The sequence below is a fragment of the Streptopelia decaocto genome (genome assembly GCF_964273445.1).
Source record: "Streptopelia decaocto genome assembly, chromosome: 11".
Taxonomy (NCBI): Eukaryota; Metazoa; Chordata; class Aves; order Columbiformes; family Columbidae; genus Streptopelia; species Streptopelia decaocto.
Genome location: NC_138666.1, coordinates 7,340,006 through 7,359,650, shown reverse-complemented (window position 1 = coordinate 7,359,650; position 19,645 = coordinate 7,340,006). Strand labels below are relative to the sequence as shown.

At 61.8% G+C, this 19,645-nt stretch overlaps 1 protein-coding gene across 3 annotated transcripts in view; it reads right to left on the bottom strand.

Moving 5' to 3' along the window:
- The window catches only part of GSE1 (Gse1 coiled-coil protein), a 99,025-nt gene that overhangs the window by 62,298 nt on the left and 17,082 nt on the right, over positions 1-19,645 (bottom strand). For all 3 annotated transcript variants that reach the window (XM_082062985.1, XM_082062983.1, XM_082062984.1), the window contains one exon: positions 1,829-1,997. In XM_082062985.1, coding sequence (XP_081919111.1) covers positions 1,829-1,997 — 169 coding nt within the window. The remainder of the gene's footprint in view (positions 1-1,828; positions 1,998-19,645) is intronic.

Sequence of the window (19,645 nt, the reverse complement as noted above, 5' to 3'; positions counted from 1 at the left end):
TTGGGAACCCCATGGCATGGGGGACAGAGCTCACTCTGGAGCACCCCTCGCCTTCCCTCTGTCCCCACCAAATGCAGCACTGGGGGCAAGAGGTTGGGAGTTGGCACCCAGCCATTTGACCCCCACCCCAAAACTGCTTGGACCTCTAAGCAGGCTCTGGGAATTTGGAAACACCAGCACAACGAGCAGGGTGGGGCTCAGCCCACTCGCAAGTGGAAGAAGTTACAGACCCGCCCACCCACCCGAACCCCATCTCAGCTCACCCTCGCCTCTGCTTCCCCTCCATCCTTCTCCTCCTCCTCCTCTTCCTCCAGTGGGCCCCAGCGCCTGCCCCACCACTGCTGCCCGCAGCCTGCTTGCCGGCACCACCAGCGCTTCCCCCCCTCCCCGTCTCCCTTTTCCCGTTCTATTTTAAATTTTTATTGCATTCTTTTTAAAGAATACAGAGGAACAAATGCCCTTATCAGCAATTCTCACAAGGTATAAAGAGCCGCTTTTATCTCCTTGCCTTTACTAATCTAGAGTGAGCCAATGCCTGTTAATTTTTTAATTTTCCTAGTGAATGCATTTGTGGCTTTGTCAGCATCCATCCGCACACGCAATGCTCTCCTCCGCGTCCCAGCCCGGTGACCCTGGCCAGCTGAGCGGTGGCAAGCACGGCTCATGGTTTTGCAACCGCAAGAGAGTTTCATGCGCCAGAAAGTCCCATGTGTCACACGAGGCTCACCGGGGCACCCTGGGACGCGCCACCAGCTGGGAAACCCTGAGATGTGGTGGTACCCTTGGGGACGCCAGCCACTGGAGCAGGTCTCCATCCTCAGCATGGGGACAGATTACCGCGCCAATTCAGCCAGATGTTACCCGCTCTGGCCGAGGTCCCCATGGGGGCACAGGGGGGGTTTGCCCCCATCCCCCCTGGGGAAGCGAGGGCAGGCACAGGCTGCCTGCACACCGGGGCTGGGAGCGCCGGCCGCGGCGCACAGATGAGATGTGGCAGGCGTGTAACAAGCCATTAGTCACTGTCACCTTTGCCCGGCAGCCACTGGCAGGGTAATAAATCCCGAGCTGACTCCAGCGAGCCCGTTCCAGGCCACGGCTCCCAGCTTGCCTCCACGCCGCTGCCGGCTGGGCTGTGAGCAGCTTGCAAATGCCTCCTGACCCCCCCGGGGGACACGGTGCCTTGCAGGGTCCCAAACCAGGGCCAGATCCCCACAGGGCTGATTGATGGCCGACACAGGCCTCCGCATCGCAGGGAAGCGCCCTTTCCGGGGAACTTGGGGAGGTCACAAACACCCTCCTTGCCTGGCAAAAGCGCTGCTGCTTGCACCATTTCCCTGCCCTCACCGGCTCCCTGCCCGCTGCACCTTGCGGTTCCTGGCTCTTCCCAGCCCAGCGCCAGGAACCAGCACCGGCAGATCAAAGCAGCCTAGCGTGGCATGGCACAGCGCGGCACGGCGCACCCGCCGGGAACGGCTGGCAAACAAACCGGTCCAGGGAGGCGGCAGGCGGGAAGCACGCGTGATGCCTCTCCCAAAAATGCTGCTGCTCCTGACGGACAGGGCGGCCAAGTCCCAGGAGCCGCGGCACAGCCCAGCCCCGGGGGCCCCCCCAGCTCCCTGGCATGGCCAGCCTAACACCGCGGCTCTCCCCGGCGCCCACGGCTTGACTCACAGCCCCAGAGACGACGGGCAGGTACTGGGTGCCATCGGGGTCAGCTCCCCGGTGGGGCTGTGGGTTTCAGAGCCCCAAACCGCTGGGCGCAAGCCTTTGCTGGGAGACGCAAACCACACACCGACACACCGTCCCTGATCCCTCCAGCATCACCTACTTGTGGCTCCAGCGTCTGTGCTTTCCACATCCAACGCCGATGTCCGGGGGCCGACGTCCGGGGCTGTGCCGCTGCCCGTCCCCAGGCTCTCCCCGGCGCTGGCTGCTCGGTGCCGGGGCTCACCGGCTACAGGCTTGTTGGCAGCTGTCTCAACGGACGAAGAGGATGCCTGGAAGAGAAGCAGGACAGAAACTCAGCACTCTTCCCTTCCCCAGCCCAAGCAGAGCATCGCCGGCACTGGGGGGGACCCCGGGGGGGCAGGGGCGCACAGACACAGGATGCTTTTGTTTTCCTGCCAGCCGGTGCACGTGGCGGGCGTGGGGAGCTGCACGCCAGCCCACGCCGCGGGGCTACAGCTGGATCTGGCCGATGGCTCCCGGCACGGCCAGACAAGAAAGGCTGGAGCAGGGGGGGAGAGGACATGAATCAAAGCGGCGTCCCCCGGCTCGCCGGTGGCAGCTGGCCGGTTAGGCAGCTCCCGATTACTCAACCGGGCAGTGTTTACCCGAGATCAACAACCCCCCTGTCGCCTTCCCTGCAGGGCAGGTGAGGAAAATGTGCCGCAAGGATGGGGACAGCATTGCCGCTGCTTCTTGCTCGGTTTGGGGACTGTCCCACCTCACCGACCCCCAGTGTCGCCGTGGCCCCGTGTTTGTTGTAGCTGTCACCCCCTAGGCATACAGCTTGGGCTGTCGCTGCTTCTATTTATCTTCAATAAAGTGACAGCCAGTGATGCTGCGTGCATCCCAGCACCACCACACTGCTCCAGGACAGACACACGGACAACCCGGCCTCAGCTCCGTGTGGATCCCCAGTATGCTACAGCCACCCCGGGCACAGCGGGATGCGGGCGACCTCCCCTACTGCCATAGGGGACACCCATAGGGGACGCCCCACTCTTGATTTTGGGAGGTTAGGGCCAGGGTTGCAGCACAGAGAGGATTTTATGTTGATCCTGTTTTCCTCAGGATTAGTCCTATAAATGGTAAGAGCTGAAGCGAGATGGATGGTAGGTGAATTTTTTGCCGGGAAGCCCTCAGATTCAATCAGCCACGCACACGAGCAGACGTATAAATTTACCGTTTACTTCCTGGAAAGGTTTAATTTATGGAATCCATATGGCAGCATCGCACAACCGCGAGCACTCGGCACATCCCATGAGTCCTCAAGTGCCACCACATACCGGCTCCAACTGGTGGGGTGGCACCGGCTGCCCCAACGACAGCAAGATGCTCTTCTCTTCTTCTCTTCTCTTCTCTTCTCTTCTCTTCTCTTCTCTTCTCTTCTCTTCTCTTCTCTTCTCTTCTCTTCTCTCTCTCTCTCTCTTCTCTTCTCTTCTCTTCTCTTCCCCAATGACTAACAGAAAGTGACTTTCACAGCAGGCAGGGGACATCCCCAAAAACTTGGTGAGGGGTCCCTGGAGATGACAGAGACATCTCCCTGTGGTCCTGGGGGATATGCTGTGACATCGCTACTCCTCCTAGGGTGATGCCACCGGTACCAGCAGGTAGCAATTCCCCCACCTGTGGGCATGGGAAAGGCCTGGGGTGCATTCTGATACCCAGAGCAACTAATCATTAATTAACATTAATCATCCCTCGTCATGCATCACAGATGCATTGAGCAAAGCGCAGCCAGGGAGCAGTGGGTCGGGGTCATAAAGGTGGATTTTGGCAGTGATTGGAGCCCCACAGCACCCCTGATCTCAACCCACCAGCCCCACATGGGTGCTGGCCCCTACCCCCTCTATTTTCCTTCCAGGGGATGCTGAGATACAAAAGCACCAGAGACGGGTTCTACCTGCCCAAGGGGCAGCTGGGATCCGTCCCCTCCTTTGCTGGCTGTGCCCCCCGGGACCCCCCAGGCAGCAGCCGGAGTGGCACGGAGCACCGGCCGCCTCCCTGCTTTAACTTCACCCGGCACTATCTGTCAGCAAATCATCCCCGGTTACACAGATAAGAAATAATTGATGCAAAGGAGCCATCTGTTTGCGAACACGGAATATCTGCTCAATTAGGAGGGATCTGTCCACCCAGATAAAGCATCGTGGCAGCCCCTTGGAGGTGTAGGGGGGGAAACCTTCCTCCCCGACCACGTCCTCAAAGACTCATCCCCAATTAGAGGCCAGTGGGTTGATCTGGGTGCTAATTTGCTAAGCAGCACCCCAAGGTGCTCAGGCAGAGGTGGGGAGAGATGGGTGCTCTGCCACTGAGCACCAAAATTCGAGGGGAGGGCTGGCAGCCCCCCCGAGATCCCACTGGTGTGATGCTGAGCCCAACCCACAGCTCCCACCCCAGTGAGGAGTGTGGGGAGATGCACAGAGAGGGGAGCAGCCAACAGTGCTGAGCTGAGGCTGGCCCGCTCATTGCATGAGTGGCTCTGCAGAAACACACCGAGGGAGCCTGCACAAGGACAGATGGACAGTGGGACTTGGGGACAAGGTTGCAACAGCTCACAGCACGCACCAGCTGTGCACAGCCCCGGCAGGGACCAGGGCCATGGCCCCCAGGGAAGGGTCCAGGTCCGAGATAGCAAGGTGACATCACTATGTGATGCTATTAACATGGGAAAAATTGAGCCAGCAGGCAGGTGAGGGCTGCAAGCCAGGGGAGATGGGCAGGGATGACAGAGCAGCTCCACAGGTGACAAAACCAAGGAGATAAGGGCCCAACCAGAGACAGCATAGACGGTCCCACGACACGGTGATTCCCTGAACCCCCCACTGTGGCATCTGCATCCGTCCCCCGCAGCGGGTCCTTGGTGTGAAGACAAGGAGTGCTCAGGCCAGGTGAAAACACAGTCGCTGGCCTCGAGGGACAGGCAGGGAGAGGCACGGCCAGACCCTGTGTCACCCGTGTCCCCCACCACCGGTGTGGCAGCACCGTGGTGCCCAGGGCAGGCAGCTTCACAGCCGGGGGGACACGGTGGTGGCAGAGAGCGGTGTCCCCACATCCATCCCTCCTCACCAAAGACACATTCCTTCTGCTCCGTCAGAGGGATAAATACCTGCTACGGCACCCAGCTCACCCCCTGGCTTGGGGATGGAGGTGACGGAGCAGGAAAGCAAAGGGCCGTGGCAACTCTCCAGTGAGGGATCTGGCACACAGGCGGCTGTGCCAGCACATTTCCCTTGCCTGCGGGACACCAAAAAAACGCAGCTTCCCTGTTCCACCCTCCCTGTGTCTCATCTGCACCAGGGTGGGCTGCAACGATGCCGCCCACAAGGATGCCATGGGCTCGGCCAAACCCCCCAACCCTGGCAGCATCACATCCGCGCACCCCAACCTCCACCCCCCTGGGTGGCAGCACCCTGGAAAACCCCAGCGCTGCTGGCAGTGGGGCTGTCACCGGGGGTGGATGTGGTCATGGCGTGTCACGTCTTGGCTGGCATCACCCCATCACACCAGCCACGGGTTTTGGCAAAACGTGCACATAAGCTCAAGGGCTGAGGTGAGGAGGAGGCTCAGGATGGAGGGGCCTCATCCTGCACCTCCTGGGGGATGCAGAGATCCAGCTGTGGAAGGAAGAGCCTCAGCACTTGGGGAGCAGTGTCCCCCAGCACCCAGCTGGTGGTTTTGCAGTGTTTTGGGCTGTGGTGAGCGGGCTCCGCCCAGGCAGCCTTTGCCATTGAGGCCACTGAGTCCCCTGGCTCATGCTGGGACTTTATGGTCACCACCACAGACACAGCCCCTGCCACATGTTCACGCTCCTCCTCCTCTTCCTCCCAGCAGCCTGCAAACACAGGGTTCTCCGCCAAAAACGGGCTGTGCCCAGAGACCTGGCACAATGGGGTCCCCACCGGTGGGACGGCATGGCACCCCGCGGGTCCCTGCAGGAGGGGCAGTGGCTGGGTCCCTGCATCCCCACCACGTTTTAAGTTTCTCAGCCCTGTTTGCTAGTGGAAAGTTGGAACCTGCAATTACAGCTGTGCTAACCCCTCATTAGAAAAGGGGAAAGGGGGCAGAATAAAAAAATAGGAAAAAAACAAAAGGCACAAGGTACCGTTAACCCTTCCCACACTGGGGATGCACCCAACCAGGGGGACCCCCCAGTAAATTAATATGGCTGTAGGGACACCGCATGGCAAGGATCAGCCCATCCCCGCAGCTGTGGGCATCACTGCCCACCTGGATCCCCTCCCCAGGTCCCATGGGTGAAGCCGGGGGTGCCGCAGCACAACCCAGCCCTCGGGTGGCGCCCGCGTGGGCACAGCGGCTGCGCCGGAGCCGTTTGTCACGGCGAGGCTGTGGTTCCCGCTGGCTCTCCAGCAGCGACACCGTGACGCCTGCCGCAGGAGCCCACACAATATGTTCACACTCATCTCGCAGCTGCCCCCAGACAGCCCGAGGTGCCGCGCTCCTCCCCGGCGTGCGGGCCGCAGCACAACGGCACAGCCGGGCAGGGACTGGCAGCAGGGCAGGCAGCGATGGATGGAGGGGACAGGGACAGGCAGTGCGGAGACCTGACACCACATTGGGACATGACACTGGAAATGTCACCGGGGAGGGATGCGCCAGCACCCCCCCCATGCCCCAGCACCCTGACCCAGGGGTCGGGTTGTGCCGCAAACAAGGGGACCCTGACCCCTGTGTCACCGCAGCGTCCCCTGCACCACATCAGCAAAGCGGGTTTGCAACCCCCCCACTTCACCGCTGCTTTTGGGGTGGCTGCATCTCCCCCCTCATACCCCAACCCTGGGAAGCAGTGGGTCCCCGTGTCCCCCTTCCAGCCACTCCCCCCCCACACTGGTGACACCATCTCACCCACAGTGGCTCTGACAGCCAGCTAACGAGCTGCAGGCAGCAATTTGGGTTATATATAGCCCCAAAGTGACTGCATCTAATTGCTCCAGCACACACCAGCCACAGGGTCCGGGTGCTGGGCACAGAGGGACAGGGCGGGTGGCACATGCTCTGTCGCCCCTCTGCCTTCACCCTGTGTGACCCACCGGGGCCCCTGAGGCTGGCAGGGTGTGAGCATCGCCCCATCCCACAGCAGCCCCAGGAAGCTGGGCTGTTCTCACCAGCTTTGTGCCGGGCCGTAAGCAGCTTTGCCTAAAGCTGCCAGCCCAGCTCGTCCCAGCCGGGGGCTCTAAGGAGCTTTTTTCTCCTCAAATTAAGGGGTTTTGGCCAAGGGCTGCGGGGTGCAGCACCCGGCACCCCCTCACCGCAGCCCAGGGAGTCCGGCCAGCTGCTCCAGCAGCCCCGGGAGAGATGGAGGGAGGGATGTGGTTCTGCTGCCACCCCCCTCCCTTTGTGGCAGTCCCGTCCCCCCGCAGCAGCTGCCAGGCGAGGCGGCGGGCGCGCAGATGCGGCCGGGAAGGGGGAGGTTGGTGGCAGTGATGATGCTGGGCGTCCCCCCACAGCGGTTCCCCACGCCGGCGGGGTGATAGGCAGACCCCGCTCGCAGCCACCGGCAGGGAGGGGGGAGCCAGAGCCGAAATTGTTTGCCAGCTTCCTCGAGACAGCACAATGGAGGGCGCGCAGGCGGATCCGGGGTCAGGGGTGAGAGCAGCAATAAGTGGTTTATGCCTTTTGTGAAGAGGCTGAACTGACAGCTCGCTGGATTAACAAAGACGTCCTCTGTTCCCGGGCAGGTCATGTGGAAAGCACTGCGCCGACCCCTGTCACTTCTTTTTTTTGCAAGAACAGACATTTGTTCGCCAGCGAATGGGGAGGTGATGGAGGGGGAGGCAGGGGGCACGCAGCCGCTCGCTCCCGGCTTCCCTCGAGCTCCGCCGGGGCTCAGGGTGTGGGGACCGGTGGCTGCTCGCTGCTTCGGCAGCCCTGGCCACACTGCGTCCCCCTCCCGTGCCTCAGTTTCCCCAGGCTGCGGGAAGAGCCACAGTTGGTAGCCTGAGGCCCTGGGAGATGCCAGCATCTCCACCACCCACCCAGGCAGTGCTGGGTCCCGCAGCATCTGCTTCCACACCAGGAGTCACCAGCACTCACCCCCCTGTCACCCCAGTCCCCAGGACAGGACCCACACCCTGCTCAGTGTCAGAGCAGCAACCGTCCCACGGTGGGGAAATGCAGCTCTTGCTTAGGTCTACCGGTCCCTGCCAGGCTAGGAAATGTTCCCTCCACCTCGATTTCAAGGCAGGGAAACTGAGGCAGGGGAAGATGTGAACATCCCATCCATGTACAGACAGCAGGGGCAGCAGCAGCACCTCTGCTCCTGGCACCGCAAGGGGAGCTGGCCCTGGAGGGACAGCCAGCCCTCCCAGATCCACAAGGGTTTCCCCAAAGCTGTGCAGCACAGTGCCCACACTGTCATCATTAGACTCCAGAGTGGACAGCTGAAACGGTGACATTGCACCCTGACACCAACCACCGTGGTGGAGCAGTGACCCTTCTGTCTGTCCCTGCAGCTCACTCTGCCACCACACCACAGCCCCAGCTCTGTTCCACCACTGCCTGTGTCCCCCAAGGCCCCAGTCCAGAAACAGGGAGGTGCAGCTCACCCCAGGGTCCTGAGCCATCCCCTGTGTCCCCTGTCCCCATCTGAGGGACACCTTGGCCCTAGAAGCCAGCATAGCACCCAGCTCACCCACCTCCAGAGCCACAGGTCGGTCTGCAGCCACCGTCCCCTCTGCACCCTAAACACCTGTGTCACCTCCCTGCCACACTACATACCAGCCACAGGGAGATGTGGCTGCTCCAAGGGGCTTTTTACTCTGGAAAATCCCACCCGCCCCACATCAGCTCATGTTTTCGGGGCATTCCCACACGTGCAAAGCCCCACGATATGCTCAGGGGTAAACTGAGGCAGGGAGGAGCAGCTGGGGCAGCGCAAGGCTTTGCTGGGGGATAGCACCATGTGAGGGGACCCACCTGGGCAACCCCATCCAACACATCACGGTAACGGCACCCACACCAAAATCCCTCATCCTCTTCGGCATGACCGAGCAATCAGCTTGCGACACGGTGGCATTGAAGCCTCAGTGTCCCCCCACCGTGTCCCCCTTCTTTATCCAGCTGGGCAGCTTAGCGAGCCAGTTCTCAGCTCCTGCCTGCCATCTAAAGACGGACTTACTGCCAGGTCCGGCGCTTCGTTAAGCCGCAGATTAAACGCACACCATCTGCAAGGGGAAACTTTAATACAGGATAATACCTGCGGCACATACTCCGCTGTGTCACCGCACGCCCCGGGCATGCCAGGAGGGTGGGCACGAAGCCCCTGGGTGGCACAATGTCCCTTAGCAGTGCCATGCTCCTCAGCGGGAATTTCAAGCACTTCGCATGTGCGAGCAGTACCCAGGCTGGATGTCCCCATCCTTCCCGCTGTCCCCTCCTGTCACAGCCCCTGGCCAGCTCGTGTTCCTCCTGGGGCAGCCACCCCTAGGAAGGGGACACCCAGGTCCTTGGGACAGTCCAATCACTGCCCCACCTCGTTAATTACTTCACATGATTACAAGTCTCTTCATCAGGACTGGAGACTAAACCCTGCAGCCAGGAGATGTATTCCCCCATAGCCATCCTCCCCCAGGGGACAACATGGAGGGGGGACACCACCCTGTCCCCATTTTTAGGAGCAAATCCTACCTCTCCAAGCCCACAAAGGTGGCCCAGGTGCCTTCTGCCTCCCCCCCCCAGAAAAGTGAAGGCCCCAGGGATGCCTGGGCCAGTAGCATCACCAGGGCATAGCGGGGACAATGGGTCACTCTCACTCAGGCTGTCCCTACCAGTGGAGGGGACACAGCTAGGCTGAGTGTCCCACAAAGGCAAGAGGGATGCTTCTTGGCAGAGCATTGGGATGTCGGAGGAAGAGGACAGCGCACCCCAAAGGTGGGGTGGAGGTGATGGGGCAGCCGACTGCCAACTCAGCACACAGATGAATTACACCAGATTACAGGTCCCTGCTCAGGTCAGCGGGGAAAGGAGCCAAGGAGGCTCTTTCTGCCTCCCAGGCTGCTCCTGCCGGAGAATTTACGGCCAGGTCTGTGACGGGCTGAGTAATTAGTGTCAGGAGGGAAATGGCTGAATCAGCACCAAGCAACCAGCATCAAGGGACTGATCTGGAGGAGGGGAGATCACGCAGCATCCCGTATCTGACCCCATCCCCCAGGACCAGCTCTGGTCCAACATCTCCAAGTCGATCCCTTGAGGTGACACTTTGGGAATGCTCCAGCAAACAAACAGCCCTGGGATGCAGCTATGGGCAAGCAAAAGCCTCCCCCCATCCCACTTGTTTAAACACGAGCATTGCTCTGGCCCTCCCTTCGTGGCCTGGAGAGAGATGCCACATCCGTGGGATGTTGGAACCCCAGGATGCTCAAGGAGCCACCCAGCCATGCCTGGGCAGCCCTCGAGTCCCCGCGGCTGCCATCGATTTCCCAGGATGGGGAATGGCAGGGCTGGCTCCCCGGCAGCGCCGGCCTGATTACAGCCATTTCCCTGCCCGTTCCCCCTCCCCGCTGTCTGCCTCCTGCCTCTGTCTGCTGCCTGGTTTTACGAGGGCCATTTCCAAGAGGTCGCTGGAAATAGATTTTTATCACCTCGTGATAAATATCGTTTACGGTGACATTACTGCTGGGAGCAGCCACGCGGAGGAGGGAGGAGAGGCGGGCAGGCGGACGCCCGCTTGCAGCCCCCAGCTCCACGGGGCACTGGCCCGGGCCCTTCTCGTCCCTGTCCCCGTCCCCACAGGTTCGGATGGCACCAAACCCTGACACCATCCATCTATCCAAGTGGTACGAACAGAGGGAGCCACATCATTAGCCCCGCGCGCCATTAAGCACTTAAAAAGCCATAGGAATAAGCCGGGCCATTAGCTGACAAGCGAGCTGGGAGGGGAAGGATACGCAGCAGTGTTGGGGGAGCTGAGTGCGTGCTGGGGGATCTCACCATCCCACATGCCACAGGCTGCCCACAAACCTCCTAGGAGAGATGCTCTGGTCCCCCAAGAGCTCCAGTGTGCCTGGGAAGGGTGGGGACAACAGCCCCCTCCTGGGATGGAAAATCAGGGGATTTCACTCTGACACATCACTTCTACAGGAGTGAAGCCACTGGGCACCTTTCCAGAGGGACTTTTTGGCAGGGCAGGGAGAACCAGCTCCCTGCTTGTCCCCTCTGAGCCTGTCCCAGCCAGGGACAGAGCTGATATAGAGAAAAGCCACTGCGGGGTTGAGAACTGCAAACTCGTGACAGCCGTGGCACCGGCCCCAGGTGTCGCAACCCTGCACAGAGGCGATGCAGAGGGGTCCTGCCCCGGCCAAGCCCGCAGGCAGGACGGCTGCCAAGCCGTGCCCACAGGCAGCTGCCGCTGGAAAAGGGCACGGCGGCGGGCAGGGGGCCAAGGCCAACCCTCTGCCCACGCCAGCCCCGCCACACACAGCGCCGGCCACCCCCGGGAGGGGAACAATCGCCCCTTTCAGCAGCGCCAAAGGGAGGGTGTCACCTGCACGGACAGAGCCACAGTCCCCAGGGTGCCCCTGTGCAGGGTGGCTCTGGAAAACCGGGGTGAAGAGCAGCCGTGGTGCTGGCAACACACAGCAAAAAGCAACCCTCGCCCGCCGGCAGTGTGCAACAGCGCCAGTCCATGCCGAGAATCCTGTTTTCTCTCCCCAGCCCTGGCACCGGTTCCTTCAGGCAAGCTGCCTCCTGCCCCACTGCCTCAGTTTCCCCAGCACCCAGGCACTGGCAGGGATGCCGAGGGCAGGGGTTGTGCAGCCACGGGGGGAGCCCAGCCCCATGTTCCGGCTGCTTCTTGCGACACGCAGTGCAAATTTGGCAAGCAGCCCTGTGGCGTGGGGCCGGGAGGGAGGGAGCAGGGCTTTGTATGGGGACAGGCCCTGGCAAGACAGCGGCAGCAGCCACCTGCCGCGAGCCACCGCGGCGGTACAGCCCCTCCTCTGCTCCCCATGCCCAGTGGGTGGAAAACAACCCCAAGAATGGACAGCCCGGTCACCCCAGCAGCACAGGGGCAGCCAGTCCCACGCGGAAGGACATGGGGCACTAGTGGAGCTGTGTCCACCCTGTCCCAAACTCCACAACAACAGGGATGTCACCCTGCAGCAGGGACGCGTGCATGGGTCAGCTAGCACCACTGCCGTGCCATCGCCCCAGCTGAGGTTGTGCCAACAGCCAGCACTGTCCCCAGGTGCCACATCCCACCCCAGGACATGCGACTCCCAAGACCACAGCATCCCCTTGCACCACCGGGGCTGAGTGGTCCCTCATCCATCCCCAGAGACCCCCACAGCAGGCAGCACGCCCGGGCTGCCTCCTGCGAGCATGAAAGGGGGTTTGTTCACCTGGCGAGCAGCTCGGTGTCCCCTGCCACCACCTCGTGTCTCCCAGCACGCAGGAACCAGCCTGCCCTGGCAGGGCCACCTCCCCGGCGGTCACAGTGACCTTATGCGTCACTGCAGGGAGAGCCTGTGTGCTGCCGCCAGCCCAGCGCTTGGCCCAGCACACAGCTCCTGTGGCCAAGGCTTGGCACCCACCCTGCCTGCCCGCGGCTTTAACCGCGCAGCCGCCCTCCTCGCTGCCGGGCTGGGGCAGCAGCTGTAGAAGATGCAGACAGACAGACAAGACCACAGACTCCCGTGTGCACTGCCCTGAGACCTGTGGTGGTTTGGGCATCCCCTGCCCGCCTCAGGACCCCACAAATCCCAGGTGCGGGGGCCATGGGCAGCTCCACAGGGATGCTGCCAGGTGCTGCCTGCTCCCACAGCCCCCCCGCCACAAGTATCCCTTGGGGACAGATGGCTCCAACCTCAGCACCCCAGGGTCAGAGTGGGGGAAGCTTTGCCCCCCATCATCCACAAACAGAGACACTCACGCTACCAGGGAGGCAGAGGCCACGTGGACCAAACCCCTTCAACCCCTCCCGAGCACTGCTGTGCCCCCAAAAAGCCAAACCAACCCCCCCACCAAGGATAAGCACATGTGCTGCAGCCCCTCAGTTAGATTTTCCCTCCCCATACACCCCCAGAGAGCTACATATGGGGGTGCAGAAAGACCACTTAATCTTTAAAAAAAAAAATAAAAATAAAAAGCTGCACCAGCGGATGGAGCCCAGCCCAACCGCCTGGCAGCGCGGCACAAAGTTTGCAGCAAGTTGCACAAAGCACCCCCCCGGGACACCCACAGCAAGTCAGGGTGCCGCGGGGGTCCCACTGCTGAGCCCCCCACCCCATATGCTCATACACACCCGAACCACGAGCAACCCCACGGCCACCCCCCAACCTCGCGTCTCCCCCCTACCTGGAGACTCCACCCCACCTTGGGGACCCCTCGCAGCTGGGGCGGGGAGCACACAACAAGTCCGGGGGGTGGTTACATCCCCCGGCACCACCCCGCTCCTCCCGCAAGGGCTGGCGCGATGCCCCCACCCCTCGGCATGGTTGGGGGGGGACAGGGACAGGCAGCTGCCTGCCCCCCACGTACCTGCGCGGCGGTGGCGGGTGCGGGCAGGAGCGGTGACCGGTAACCCCCGCGCTGCCGGCAGCGCGCGGGAGGAGGCAGCGCCGCGCACACGCGCGATCGAATCCCGGAGCTGCCGGCGAGAGGCGGATGGGGGGTGGGGGGGGACAGACGGATGGGGGACACGGTAGCGACGGGGGCTGGGGGGGTCAGGGAAATTAATAACCGAGAAAAAGGCACTTACCCCCTCCCCGGGGCTCGCCACCGTGCCGCGGGGGTGGCTGGAGGGTGGCGCTGGGGAGGATGGGGGGGATCAAAGGCTGGCGGGGAGAGAGCGGGGGTGTGTGTGGGGGGGGGGTCTCGCCAGCCCCCGCTGCCTGCCACAACAAAGAGCCAGACACAACAAAAGCAGCATATGGCCAGAGCCGCGCGGGGCTGTAAATTAAACATAAAGGGAAGATTAGATAATTAATGAGCGCTCCCGGGCCGGCCCCGGGGGGAGGGGGCTGCCTGCTGCGGGAAGCCCTTCGCCCCTCGCCCAACCCCGATGGGGAGGGGGGATACGACAGCCCCGGGGGGGCACCTGTTGGGAGGGGAGGATGGGCAGCGGCCGGATCCAGCCTCGCCAGCTGCTCCGGGGCACAGCCCCGCCGGACCGCCAGCGCCTAAGAGGATTAACGGGGACACACCTCCCCCGGGAAACACGCCTGAAGCTGCAGGGCTGGGGAGGGGGTTAGAAATGTCACCCGTTCCCCCCCTCGTGGGGTCCCACCTCCGTCTCAACCCTGGGCAGGGGCACCCAGCATCCCCGGGGAGGTGGGCAGGCATCCCAGCTTCCCACCGCCCCGAAGCAGGGTGCCCGCAGCCACACACGGAGCCAGTGCACGGAGGCACGGCTCAGTACGCCCCCCCCACGCGTGTGTGTGTGTGTGTCCCCACGCAGGCAAAGCAGCTCCTGCGCTGCCAGACGCACAGATCCTTTTACAATGCCCAAAACCCATCCTGCTTGGCAGGAGGGGAAACTGAGGCCGGCAGCTCAGATCTGCATTGGGCTTGTCCCCAACGAGCCCTGGGACATCACTGCTGGCATCTCCCAGCAGGCTGGCTCCCCCCAGGCAGGCGTGAGGATGGGGGGTACCCCAGGAAGGGGGTGCCAGAAACCCCATCAGGCTCAGCCGGGCCAGGGGAAAGAGTTAATCCCATTATTGGCAGGCTCACAGATGGCGACTGCACCGATTCCCCAGCTTAGCAGATTTAAAAGATAAGGCAGGAGGGAGGGAAGGAGGCAGGGGGATCCTACCCCCCCTTCTAAACACACAGCAGGGGCAGCCATAAACACCTCCCTGCTACCCACGGCAGCCTGTGGGCACCCATGGATGCTGCCCTGCTCCCCATGGGCACCGCACAGCACATCCACGGTGCCGGAGGGTGAAGAGCAGGCAGGATGCGGCCAGTGCGCACCAAACCCTTTGCAAACAAAAAATCCATCCATCCTGCCCTACAAGGGGTGGCAGGCAACGCAGGGGACTTGGGGACAGCCAGGCTGTCCCCACGCTGAACTCACCCCCCGCCCTGTTTCTCCGGGAGGTCAGAGGCCAGGTCCTGCTTCCCTGGTTTGGGGATATTTAAGCAGCTGCTCCCAGCACTTGGGAGGTGGCACCAGCGGCTGGGGCTGGAGCCTGAAATTAGGGAGTGTGGGAAAAGGCTGGTGGGAGGCCAGGGACAGAGATGCTGGAGCATCCCAGAGCAGAGAGGACAACTGAAAAGGGACGGATGGAGGAATGGAAGGATGCATGGATCAACGGCTGGACAGGAGCCAACCGCTCCACATCTCTACATCCCCAGCGTGTACCCACGAGACTCTACCCGAGCACCACCATCCCCACCATGAGCTCAGCAGGGCTCAGAAACTGTCACCTCGCAGCCGTTTCCCACCACAGCCCCCGCTCCGATAACCCCAGCGCAGCTGCCAGGTCCCGGCGGCGCCCAGCGTGGCCCCAGCGGGCAGGATGAGGCCAACAGCCTCCAAAGCAAACCTGCCCACTCTCCTTTCAAGCTGCTGCAAAACACTGCGCCTTTGATTCTGCGGCCAGCGAGTTGGCTGAGGGCAAACAGTGATGCCCAGCCTGGCACCCTGCAAAATAACACCTCCCGGTCACCCGCACCAGCCGCCTGCATCCCCACCCCAGGGATGGGGAGGGCACATGCGAGACATCCCCTTGTGGAAGGCTCCTTGTTGCCATGCCAGAGGTTGCCACGGCAATGGGAAAGCGGGAATCTGGGTGGAAAAGGCAGGAGGGACATGATCTTGCAGGGCTGCCGGGGCACAACACGGTGCTGGGGCTCCCCCTCCAGAGCCTCAGTGTCCTAAGGGAAAATGGGTCAGGGTGCCATGGCACCATCACCCCCCACCCCCCCCATCTTCTGCCCCAAGCAGGGAATAAGGATGCAACCACCCCCCCAAACACCCAGCCTGGTGGCTGGGCGCCTCCATGTTCCCCCTCCCGCTGGCACCTCTCCCTCAGGGATCCCCAGCAAGAGGGGACAGCCTAAAGCCTTAGGGACACATGGCACTCAGGGGTACACAGGGAAAGTCCCACTGGGCATCCTGTCCATGGGGCAAGACCCCAGCAGGGTCAGGGCTGCTCCCCAGCACTGCCGTGCCTCGGTTTCCCCACCCTGGGGAGCTGTGACCCTGGCAGCACTGGCTCCTGCCTCCATCCCGCACCTGGACTGGAGCATCCTCCCTCTGGGAGCAGCTGAGCCAATCCCCACTGCTCCCACAAACCAGCTGGGTGCTGAGGCATGAGGATGCTTGGCCACCCCTGAGCTTTTGGGGTGCCCCGTGCCCCACCACAGGACACCCCCTGCCGCCACATAGCAATTTCCGTACATTAGAGATGCGAGGATCCATCAGCTGGGAGCAGCCAGGTTCTGCCTTCCCTGTGCCAGCCCAGACAGCCCTCCCAGGGGACTAATACCGGCATGTAAATATTAGATACTTTTGTCTCCTCCGAGACCAATTACATGGCAGCTCCCGCAGGACTCTCTGCTTCTACTTACTGTATCATCATTAACAGCTTATTAGAGAACAGCTGCTCAAAGAAGGGGGAAAAAAAAATACAAAATCAGGAGGAGAGGCAAAAAGGAGAGGTGCATGTAGGAGGACAGGCTAGGAGGGGTGACCCCCACCCTGCCCCAGCGCTTGGGGACAAAAACACCCATCCCCACAGTGCCACCGGTGTGCCCAGCCCTCTTTGTAACCCCAGTGGTGGGATCAGTCCAAAAAACACGCTGGGACCCCTGGTGGGATTCTGGGGAGGTGCTGGGAAGGGGACAGAGGGATGGTCCCTGGGGGGCGCTGGGGACCTCCAGGGAAAGCAGGAGCCAGAGCAAAGCCAAAAAGCAGCCTGGCACTCCCCCACGGGAGGCATTTGGGGGCTGGATGGTCCCTTCATGCCTGGTGGGGGAGGTTATTCCTCAGCCTTTGGGTGTCTGTCACCTGCAGCATGTCCTCCCTGGGTGGCAGGAGGGGACAGGTCTTACGTGGGGGGCAGGCATGGGACACTAGAGAGGAGGCTGGTGGCTGTGGGATGAGCCCCTGCCTGGGGCAATGATGTCCAGTGGATGCTCCCTCATACCCCTACTCTGGGGACACATGAGGTTTGGGGTGAGCCCCCCCACCACAGCCCAGCCTTTCTGGGGGGGATACACTCACTAAGCATCATTAAAATGGGCAGCTAATTGGGAGCCCCACCCTCCTCTCAGCCCCCCAGGGGTGAATCTGGCTGGGGTGTTTTTTGGGGTACCATGTCCCACACCCCTCCCAGGTCTTACACTGCAATCAGGCAGCATCAATCACAGCCCTGACATCCACTAACGATGTCCCCTGCTGCCACCGAGGGCAGCTGGCATCCCCAGCAGGGTGACACTGGGTGTCACCCCAAGGTGGCAGCGGGCAGGTGGCCCAGCAGGTGGCCCAGCTGGATGCCGTGTCCCCAGGAGGATGCCACAACATGCTTCTGGTGCGCTCTAGCGTCAGCCAGCATTAATGCATTGCCGGCACCGCGCAGTGGCGCAAGGGGACACGCACACCTGTGGGGATGCCTGGCACGGCCACCAGACCCCCTTGCAGGATTGGGGGGGGGGGACAGGATACGGCCACCAACTGCACCTCCCCCCTGCATGGGTGGCTTTGCAGGGCTGATGTCCTACACCAGAGGGGGCAGATGTCCCATGTCGGGGGGGCAAAAGCGATGCAATTGCCCCACGTATGGGCAGATGCTTTAAAGGCGGCGGGGGAAACAGGGCTCCCCAGAGCTTTTGGGGGATGGTGCACGAGCGAGGAGGTAGCAGCTTCCCGTCTGATTGCTAATTATCCTCGTTATTTCGTGTCAGACACTTTATGAAGCACCAGAGTGATTTGCTCTTTCCCTGTAATTAGGCACGTCGCAATTACCACCTAATTCAAGTTCAAGCTCCACGTCCTCACGACCTTCCCGGCCTCGACACAATGTCCCTGTTTGTCTCTCCAGGGCTCCCCCGTGACATCCCCCCCTACCCCATGTGCTGGAGTGAAGGGGGTGCCGCGTCCTCGGCTGAGGACAGAGCAGGCCCACAGCCACCCCAATACCCCCCCCCCCCCCCCCCCCCGAGCTAAATAGGATGCCAAAAGCCCCAAGCCAGGTCTGGGGTTCCCTCCCCAGGGACAGGAGGGTGACAATCCCCAGCACAGCACTCCTGAGCATCCTTGAGCTCTTCAGGTTTTGGCCCAGCCACAGCAGAAGGGTAACCAGGGCTGAACCCCCAAATCCTGCCCAGGCACAGCTCCGGGTCAGCTGCCACCATGTCCCTGTTAGGGTCATTTTAGACCCCACAGGACATATTTAAGTGCTGCTGCCACATCCAGGTCCCACCCTCAGCTCCCATTCCCAGGGGGACAAGAGGACAGGAACAAGGAAACTACCCCAGCAAAGCTTTTTTTTTTTTTTTTTCCTTCCTCATGCAAGTGGCAGCTCTTGCAGCTTCCCAGCAGAGCGCTGGCTCGCTCTGGGGTTTCCTCTTCCCACCTGGCCCATGGCGTTTGCTCCAGGAAGAACTGTGGCTCCTTTCAGAGCATCCTCCCGGCACCCGCTCGCAAAATCACCGCCGGTGTCACCGCACCGTGCCAGGCTCCATGGCGGCACCGGAGTCACCGCGGCAGGCTGCCCTCCCTCTCCCAACAGCTAATTAATCCTTCTGCTCAGGCAAGAGCTCATTAGCACAGGGCTGCCCAGCACAGCCGCCCTTCCCAGCAAGGTCAGGGACAAGGGACCATCCAGCACCGATGCTGCTGCCACCACCACGCTCGGCCTTCCGTCCTCCTGGATAGCCTTTCCCGCAGGCTGGCAGTGTATTTTCAAGCTTATACTATAGGCAAAAAATTAAAGAAAAAAAAAAAGGGGAGGGGATGGAGAAAAGGCCCCCCCGAGTGTGAAGGAGAAGCAGCCAAGGAAAGCAGAGGAGTCAGCCAAGTGCCTCGCTCCGTGGCGGGCAGGGCGCGAGTGGGCCGCCCTGGAAATGGTTTGAATTTCCAAAACCGGAGGGAGAAGCCAAGAGCTGCCGAAGTTTCCCCACGCGCCAAGAGGGACAAAGGGCATCCCTGCACGGCAGGGGCATGGGCAGGCACCCGGTACCCCGGATCTCTCCAAATCCTGCTCACCCTCGCTGCCCCGGGATGCGCAGCACCGGGGTGACACGGCACTGGGACCCCCCCGCTTCGACTCTAATTATAACCAGGGAGAGGAAGCGCGGTGGTGCCAGACGAAGGCGGGTGCCAGGTGGGGGCTGGCGGTGGCCTCAACGGCTTGTCCCACATGGGGACAATGAGCGGCTGCAGATGGGACATGTGCCCACCGGGACAGCCCGGAGCAGAGCCTGGAGCCATCCGGCTCACCATCCCTTTGGGAATCTGCCCCCTTCAAGGGCCAAATACATTGGAAAAACCCTGAAACCAGCATTCTGGAGGCTGCAGGATGCTCTGAGATTGATCCCCACTGCACGCCAGAGGGAAATCCCGATGCCCACCCCAGCTGCTGGCAGGGATGCGAGCATGGTGCACGGGTGGTCCAGCCCCTCAGCGTGATCCCCTGTCCCGAGAGGCAATGCTGCCCCCCAAAAAACAGATCCTGTCCCATAGGAAAGAAGAAAGGGCTGTGGGAGTTGGGGCGACAGCCATGGGAATGCCAGCAGCACAGCACCAACCCCCAGGTGGACTCTATCCCCACCCCCTGCAGATTATAACCTTACACAGATTATAATCTTAAATTATAATCTTCAACAGCCCCAAAACTCCATCTGCTTCACCCTGCCCAGTATAAACCCCCACCAGTTATGGGGGGAGCCCAGGTGCCAGCTTACATACTGAGGAGCGGGGGGGGGAGGAGAAAAAAAGCTGTGGGGTGAGCCC